The 9,751-nt window shown below is 37.5% G+C and overlaps 1 protein-coding gene across 1 annotated transcript in view; it reads right to left on the reverse strand.

The window, feature by feature from the left end:
- Positions 1 to 7,304, reverse strand: part of LOC18441923 (hypothetical protein) — a 32,432-nt gene extending 25,128 nt beyond the window's left edge. The window contains exon 1 of the mRNA XM_020671900.2: positions 7,179 to 7,304. Coding sequence (XP_020527559.1) covers positions 7,179 to 7,283 — 105 coding nt within the window. The 5' untranslated portion in view covers positions 7,284 to 7,304. The remainder of the gene's footprint in view (positions 1 to 7,178) is intronic.
- Between the last annotated feature and the right edge of the window lie 2,447 nt (positions 7,305 to 9,751).

The following is a 9,751-nucleotide window of genomic DNA, read 5'->3' on the forward strand; positions in this document are numbered from 1 at the left end:
CGGGTTATAACCATACATCCAACCCGGATCACCACTTCTAGAAGAACCTGGAGAAGATATTTCCGTAGAACAAAACTCATTTTCATCATTTTCTGGTTCTTTTAAATTCAGAAGTTGTCTGATCTCATCTCGAATAGCTTCAGGAACTTTTTTATAAGAAGCAACATTTCGTTTAATACTGGCAAGGTATTTCTTAAATCGGTTAGTACCCCCATTGGTATCTTTTGTACAAAAATTACATCTTATACAATTTTTATCATTTGGTTTTAGGTTATAACCATACTTCCAACCCGGATCACTTCTTCTAGACGTAGCATAAATAGATCTATTCATATAACAAGAATTTTGTTCCTGTTTTCATTTTACAAAACTCATATATTGTTTAATCTCCTCTCTGATAGCTTCAGGAACATTTTTACAAAGGGCAATACCCCCCTTAATACCGGTATGATGTTTCTTAAACCGGTTTATACCCTATTTCGTGTCTTTTTCACAAAAAATATCCATATTTCCAACCAAAATCTCTACTTTGACTAGATCCTGAAGAAGACATCTCAAAATAAAATACGCAATCTACGAAATAAATTTTTGCAGTTACTTTTATTGCTTGAACTCCAGACTCCCACCTCTGAGATGTTTTCTGGTGCTAAAATAATGAAAAACACCCTCTAATAGGATTATAAAACTCCAAAACTAAATGATATCTACCCGGGTGATCTTTGGATCCGTTTTCCATAACTTTGAGAAACACTTCTATCCAATGAAAGTCACAAAATTTAGTTTTCTTGAGGTTTCTTTCTCTCTAAAATGGGTTTTTGTGGGTTCAGGTTTGACATGAACCTAAAGCCCATCCTTCAAACCTTTTATATTTCAAAAAAAATCAATACAATTAAAAATAAATAAATTCCGCCCATAAGCGAGGCGCAGGCCATGGGCGCCCGCCTAGGCGAGTTTCGTATTGCCTAGGGACTGCCACCCAGTTTGTCCGCTTAGGCCTAGGCGATGCGCCCAGGCCTTCGGGACCACCTAGGCGCTGGGCGGTCCGCTTTTTTTAACACTGAAATACATTGAGCTTCCCTTTAGTTGTGATTTTTTACTCTATCTTCTTCACCCCAAAGAGAGGAGAGAGAAAACTTTTACTCATTGAGGACTACCCCTAAAATCTCCCACTTCCAACTTAGAACTTTCCACTCCCAACCTAGAACGTTTTACTTCCATCTCCCTTAATCCCTACTCCCATACACCCCAGTCACATCTCCCATAGTTCCTACCCCATACACCTTAAGCCTACTTTCCATAGTCCCTAGTTCATAGGCCTTAACCTTATACCCTCGCTTCAACATCAAAGCACTTAACCCACCTTCAATAATACACCAAGAAGGCTATAACCAACCGAGCCCCCTCCCTGGTCTAGACCCAAGGGCCACACTAGGTAACTACCCCTACTATCTTTCTCTCTCTTCTTCTTCTCTCTCTCTCTCTTTCTCTTCTCTCTCACTCGGTCTCGGACCGGGGGCTAAGTCCCCGATCCCCTCTCTTTCTCTTTCTTTCATACTCTTTTCTCTTCTTCTACCCATCTCTCCCTCTCTCAGTTGTCCCTTTCTCTCTCGGTTCTCTCTCTTTATATTCTTCTCCCTCTCTCGGTTTTCCCTCTCTTTCTCTCTCTCCCCCTCTCTCTCGATCTCGGACCCCCCTTTCTGTCACTCTTTCTGTCTTCTTTCTTCTTTATTTCCCCCTCTCGCTCTTGGTCTCGACCAGGGGCTCTCCCGATCAGAGACTGAGTGAGAGAGAAGTGAAAGAGAGAGAGAGAAAGAGAGTAAGGGCGGTTACCTAGTGTGGACCTTGGGTCTGGATCGGAGAGGGGGCTAAGTTGGTCCTAGGCTCCTAGCCTTCTTGGTGTATCCTTGAAGGTGTGTTGAGTGCTTTGATGTTGAAGTAAGGGTGCAGAGTTAAGACTTACAAACAAAGGACTATGGAAAGTAAGCCTAAGATGTATGGGGTAGGAACTATGGGAGATGTGACTAGGGTGTATGGGAGTAGAAATTAAGAGAGATGGAAGTAAAAGGTTTGGGAGTGGAAAGTTCTAAGTTGGAAGTGGGAGATTTTAGGGTTAGTTTTCAATGAGTGAAAGTTTTCTCTCTCCTCTCTTTGGGATGAAGAAGCTAGAGTCAAAAATCACAAACTAAAGGGAAGCTCAATGTATTTCATTAACTTTTGCCAACATTTAGAACTTACATCCCACCTTAGGGTTACAAATGAGCATAAGGTGTTTATATATCATTCCCTTGAAACAAATGTGGATGATTCAAAGCAAGCCAAATTGTCAAAAATTACAATTTTTGTTAATTAAAATTAAATCCCGTTTTTGGGGCAAAATGGCCACTTTGCCCCCATCCAGAATCTTGAAAATGACGAGATGGTCCCCAAAAAGGCACCATAGACTATGGTGATCGTTCTGGGCCTATTTCAAGCTCTTCCGGCAACCTTCAAGCAAAATAACATCGTAAAAGTGGTGGTCTTGGTGAGACGATCATTTTGATATATGATTTGATCCTTGAATCGAGGTTTCTAACTCCTCTTGAAATCCGACGAAAGATGAGAAACTTGCAATCTTGAATGCTTGATCTTGTCCATTTCTTGATGTTTTGGATCGATTTTGTCATCATAGAGTGACGGGGAAGCCGCCACGATCATTTTGTGATAAAAATGGCTCGATTTGGTTGCCGGATCATCACTTTCTGAAATGGGGAAGTTGTCGGATTATGGGATTCCGGTTGTTAGAAAATGTCCCTTGTTGCAACCTCAAAATACGACATCTTTGGCCTTTCATCACCTGTGATGTTTACCTCAAATCGAAGCCCTCAACATCACGGTCACAACAGACCCGTTTTCAAGACGATCCGAGGTCGGCTCTTCATGATACGGCCACCTGGTCAAAAGGTCCATCTTGCAAAAATCTGCAACACATGAGTTTTTTTATACAACTTCTCTCTTGGATTTCTTCTGTCTCGGGCTGTGCCATACATCAAAATGTGCGCGTTGACGAGACGAAGAACCCTCTGAAATTTGGGTTTGATTGGGCTTAAATCGGAGAAGTTACAGCCTTTGGAAGATCATCACGAGTTCAAAAGGCACAGTTTCCATTACTGGAAACTGGTTCACCGAGGGTGTACCAAAATAGTGTAAAGCCTTCCCTTTTGGGTAAATTGTCCCTAGAATGGTCCAGAAGTGCCAGAATGAGCTGAAATTTGATATCTGGGGGTTTTGGATCTTCTGAATCCAATGGAAGCAGTCTAATACTCATCTAGGACCCCAATAATACGGCTGTAGTTATGAGATACTTTTTCAGTATGCCTGGAGCCGAATTTTGCCTAGTTATGAGGGTACTTTTTCCTCCTTATTTGCACCGGGAATACAAGTGTCAAAAAATACCCTACAATATTTGGGACATTGAAATATTGCCTAGGTTTTTGCCCAATGTTAAAAAAGATACGATTTCTTTGCGACGACAGGTAAATTGTTGATGAAATTTGTTCCCCAACCTCATTTGTGGATTCTCCATCCAATCAAAGGGTTGTTTACAAGGAAAAAAAAGAAGAAAAAAAGTAAAAGAATACGGATTTATGAAATTTTGGTTCTATATCTACTATTTGCTCAAAATTTTCATGAGCTTCAATCGACTAGATCAAATCCAAAATCTAAGTAAATATCTGGATTTGGGAGGTTTTGATTGGGGCTGTCTAAGGAACTTTTGACAAGGATTCGAGGAATGAATTCATGACGAGAATGATTTGGAGGGATCAGCCACAAATTTTTTGGAAAATTTCCTTTTTCGAATTTAAAATATTCCTAGGATAAATTTTATTATTTTGACTTTAAATTCATATGATCCATCTTTTATATATTTTTTTATATTTATTCTTATTTTTATATTTACAACATTTCACTATTTTTCCACTTTTTTGGGCTTTTTGGGGCTTTGGGCAGCTTGGTGCAAACTACACCCAAGTAAGTCAAACCAGTCAGGGTCACAGTTATGCGGCTGAGCCGCATCCAAACATTAATAAATACCCAAGCAAGCTTATGTCAAATTCTATCCAAGTTGTGCAATTCCTCATAACCCTAGCTCGTTGATTGGAGCTTCTCCACATTAAGATTGGGCATCCTTTTTCTTTCCCTACATTTGTGGCACCATCCCCATTCATGATTCCCCAAAACCAAATCTATCATCTATTCAAACCCTTCCATAAACCTTAGCCAAACCCTAGGTAAACTAGCTCAATAACAGGAATGGATTCAAGGTCTAGTTGGTCAGGGTAGTGAGGTTCCATACATGACATCTTGAGTTCTACTCCTATCACGGGTAGGGGAACCCTTCCTTGCTAATCCACAAAAAAGAAAAAGGACAAAAAAAAAAAAGAGCTACCCTAACCATATACATAACTTAAATTCAAACCCTAATTTTTATTAATTAAAACCTAGGATCCTTCTCATCATCCTTCTATTAAATGGACCTGCTAAACTCCAGCAACTTTAACCCTCTTAGAAAACCTAAAACCTATCATAAACCTTACCCTAACCCAACCAAACTCTTCCCAATAAAGTTAACTCTAGTTCTATTATCCAATTCTATACCAATTAGGAAGCATTCATAATGCCCAACACCTACTCTCTTAATCTTTGTAAGTACCAGAGCCCTTCAGAACTCCCAAATCCTAACTTAACTATAATTCCTAATCAAATACCAAAAAAACATTTCTTTCTATGCCCACCTCGTGCGTCAAATTTATGCAGGAGCCATGTTATCTTGTGCAACTCCATAATGGGAAAAACACGCGGTATTACAGAGACACCCCTAAACCTATTCTATATGCAGTTTGCTACTTCTAAAGTAATGACCCCATCTGAAGAAATGGAGATGACAAGCAACAACACGTGAGAGCTAAAAGCAAAAAAATGACAAACTAAATTGAAAGACTTTCCGAGTAAAGGAAGTTCAAGAGGCATCTTCCATTCATATCAATTTTGGTCTTAGCTCGCTACGACACACCTACCAGCTCTCGCTCTCAGTCGACACACACGCGAGACTTGCAGCTCGACTTTGCACTTGCCTTTCCTTGCCCTTGCCTCGTTCACTCCTTGCTAGCTCACTTAACTTGCTGCTAGCAGAGGTGGAACGCTACCCCCTCGAGCTTTGCTTGTAGATCCTACCTGCTAGTTAATAGTGCTGGTCTATCTAGTGGGCTGAGTAAGCGAGAAGGAAGTAGGTAGCTAGTTCAGAGGTAGGGAGAAAAGCTGCATCTATCCGGGACTAACTAGAGGCCAAGCATTCCTACTCTTCATATTATAACTTCTTTTCAACTTCCTCATTTTTATAGAGAAACTCATACTCTATCGAGAAGAAGTGGACTAGTAGTTCGAACTCATACAATATCACCTAATAAACAATGATGAGATTTGAGGAGAAGCTCTAGATCCTCCTACCGAGGTTATGCAATAAAAGGCGGTTTATGGTCTCCCCATCATCTCTCTACAAATGCTATGTTCTTTAATCGAAACCACACTTCTGAGGACACTTCCGAATGAGAAGCGTGTCAATCATAGCCAACCAGAACATAATAAGCAAGGCAGTCCAAGGATTCCCCATACAAAATGACTTGGAAAGTCATCCTATTATGATATGTTGAAGAATAGCACAATTAGAATCTACTTTTGATAACCCACTTCCACATTGTCATATTATCACCTCATCATCAATTCATCATCATCCAATCCTTATCAAACCTAAGGTCAGTTTTGAAGGACGATTACAAAGGGCACCTCACTACCGCATCCTCCCCACTCCAAGTATTCCTAGAACAATACATCACTAGAAGAAGCAATGCCAACAATCATGGAAACGAGTCAACAAGATTCCAAGCCACTACACATCAAACTGGAGCTTCAGTCTAATAGCATTGCCAACCATAAAACTAAGCCAAACTCTAACACTAAAAAACAAATGTGACCCCGAAATGCAAATACCACCCTAACAAATCACCCAGCATCCCTATGCCCTATGATGGAAATATCATCTTTGAACTTGGACATAAACCCCTAAATCCTCCAAAAATGCTAGTGCAATTAGCTTAACAAATGTGTATCTGCCAAATAAATATGAGATATATACAGCCCAACGGACTCCTATTGCTTAGGCTTGCACCCTTTCTTTCATCTAATTATAAACCCCGTGTGCATCTCATGCGATCAACAGTACAGAAATCATAGCAATAACACTACCCAGTACTTTCTCTAAAGAGGAAGATGAAATATTACAGAACTATATTTCGTGAAAGTTCAACAAACTTAACTAAATGCAGTTTCAAATTATGAATGCACTGAGCAGATCGATGGGTGGATAAAAAAGTTGTGTCTATACATTCTCAATTTCAATGATCTATTATGGATTGTTTTAATGTTTTGCCTCGTCAAGATAAGTTGATTGTAGCAATTTCCTTATATATAATTAAGGAAAGAAAATCACAATAACTGATTCACCAAATCAAGCAATTAAGCTGGTTTGACTTCAAGTTGGATAGTGTTCGGTCAAAAATCCAAGTTCAATCGGTCTGAAGAGCATCAACCATCTAGGATCAGCATACTAGTCAAAATCTTTCAAAAAAATTCTGCTAAAATTGTTAATTAAATAAGTTTATTATCAGATCTCAAATGCATCATGCATCTCAGCCTCACATTTATATCCACAGTACCCCCCATGTAATTGAGCTGATTAATTTCCAAAAGGAATATCTTCAAGTAAAGGGGCAAAATTCACCACATTTTCATAGTTCAGTTTGACAACAAGGCAAAGCCTATTCACATCAAACTTAAATATCTCGTTTTTAATTCATGACCGCTGCAAAAAGATAAAACTGAAGAATCACAGTTTATCATGGAAAAATCAGTTCCCACCAAATCTAATATAGAAACCCTAACCTTAGAAACAAAACAAAGCAGCAATTGGCGCCTATATAAAGCAAATTATCGTGGCAATCACTCTGAAAATAAAATCAATTGCTAGAAAAATTTGTGGAGGAAAACTTGCAATCAAAACAATTTATCAAAGGATTCGAAGAAAAATGCGATTCAGGATAAATTGATATTAGGGTTACTTCTTAAGAGTGGAATTAGGGTTTTACCTTTTCGTCTTGGTGCAAAGCCATGTAGACGTGAAGCCTATCAAGAGACTCCCAGAACACGAAGGCACCAAGCGTCATGGCGAAGAAGGTTGCGACCTTCACCATCTTCTGATTTGACTCTGAACCTCTCTCTCCTTTTCTTTGAAGTTTTTTTTAGCAGAGAGGTATCTTACGGGAGAAATGGAATGAGTTTATCAGGAAATATTTGGCGATAGACCATGTTTCTTGATCGAATTACGGCAATAGCCTTGCATTTCTCTTTGTTTCGACTTTCAAGAATATGACCAAATTGCCCCTTAATGAGAAAAATGGCTTTTGGGCCTATAAGGGGCAATAAAGGAAAGTTTATCCAAGAGATTCTGAAAAGTTCATGTAAAGCTTAGGCTTTATGAAAACAAAATAAAGCCAACACCTCAAACCCTCGTCCGGAAAGCACTTTCGGTTGCAAAAGTTACGGTGGCTCTAAAATAAATTTTCAACACTAATCATAAAATTTGAAACTCAAAAGTTTTCATGGCGGCTCTAAAATAAATTTTAAACACTAATCATAAAATTTGAAACTTAAAAAATAGTACAAATCTTGCATATCTATGATTTAAGACGAAATGGATGGTCTAAATAATATGTTACAATATACACTATTTTTAGAGCTTATAATCCTATTTTCTTGCACAACCATAATGTTCAAGTTGAAATGATCGATGTAAAGATTTTTCTTGAAAATTTAAGTTATGAAGTGAAGCTTTACTTATTTTAACTTGACTGCAGCCCTATCAAACCATTTTTTTTTATTTTATGGTAATAAAAATGTTTAAATATATATTTTTATTTTTAAATATACATATATTTTCTGAGTTTTTTTTTTATTGTCTACAGAAAGACCATTTATCTTTTGTACATGAAAATCACAACCATTCCTACTCATTAGATGTTAAATTAGATGGCTTGGGATGAATCACGAAGTCCAATAAAAACTTTTTTTTAAAACTTTGTGTTTATTCAATGACACTCTTACAATATACCCAATTGAAATCAGGGGTACAATAATGATTATGACCTCCATATACAAAAATAAATGAATAGTTTCCATTTTTTATTTTTGTCAAAACATCCTCAATCCCAAACTCGGACTTTGAAACATTGATCTTTCTTTTTTGCCTCGATTTTAGCACGAGAACTTCATGTTTTGAACTGGTTACTTATATTTCTTTAGGTGCTAAATTGATTTGGAACTTAAAAGTTTGGAAATTGTCACTTTAGAATTTAACTAAACAAGTGGTTTGGACTGTGAAGTTCCGAATCGTATCGTTTAAAGTCACACCTCAAGGCGTATAGTGTGCTCCTATTGAGCGTATTGCAGAGTGGAATCCCTCAAACAAAAGACTTATTTGCATTCAAAGTTTAATTCAAGTGTAATTTTTTTTCACATGAAAATACTTCATACAATTATTATTTGCGATTGTAAGGTGGATCCCGAAAATTCAAAAAAAAAAAAACAAAAAATTTGCCGAAGTAGCAAGTTTACAATACACACCTTAAAGAACATGAAGAGACGTTAAAAGATATGTGTACAATTTTACATGGGCTTACCATTCTTTCTTTAAACCTTTTTCATTAAGGTATGATCCTTAAGGTGCGCATTATACATGTGCTCTCTTAGTGAAATTTTTTTTTCTTTTTCATTTTTTAAATTTTTTATATTTAGTTTACAATCCCAAATGATTATCTTTTTAAAGGGAAGGGTTTCTATGCTTCCCCTACAGCATAGAAGTTCTATCCTCCCCCTACTATCCAGCCGTTCAATTTTGATGAAGAGAGCCACTCACCGTTTGATCTTAGATCCGACATCTCAAAGCATTTTATTTTTAATTTTTTTTATACAAATTGTATGAATATAAATTTGGTACATGTCATCTTCTCATTGGGGCTCACTTATAAAAAATATTAAAAATATTTTTTGATAAAATATAATGACTAAAATACCCCTTGAATTTTCCAGGGGTATTTTGGTCATTTCATTTTATTGAAACTATTTTTTTATATTTTTCACTAGTGATATTTTAATAGAGGAATGGACGTCCAAAATTTGGTGTCAAAATAGTTTATAGAAAAAAATTAAAAATAAAATAGTGTTGAGACATGACATTGTGATTGGGGCAATCTTAACCCTCCATTCAAAATGGGCGGTTGGATAAGGGGAAGATAAAACTTCTATGTTGTAGGGGAAGCATAGAAAGCTTGCCCTTTTTTAAAATTGAGAAATTTTTGTGGCGATCGCCGAAATATCCAATATTTAGCCTTGGCCCTAGCTCAACTCTTGTCCTTATCTCTAACCTGGCTTGGAAAAATCCAAAAAGACCCTAGCCCAAGCCTTAACTAAACCGGCTAAGCCAAATAAAATAAAAATAAACAAAAAAAAAACGGAAATAATGGTTGGGCTGACTCTGTCATAGACCTAGTTTAGTTCTGACCTTGGCTTAGCCCCTTGGGCCATTTTTGAGTCCCAGGGCCTAGTATTTTAGTGCTGCTCCAGGCCAACCAGCAATTACTAGCCATAAAAGGCGCATTAAAAT

Source organism: Amborella trichopoda, chromosome 6, assembly GCF_054954075.1.
Source record: "Amborella trichopoda isolate Santa Cruz 75 chromosome 6, AtrichopodaSantaCruz75HAP2 v2.0, whole genome shotgun sequence".
Classification (NCBI taxonomy): domain Eukaryota; kingdom Viridiplantae; phylum Streptophyta; class Magnoliopsida; order Amborellales; family Amborellaceae; genus Amborella; species Amborella trichopoda.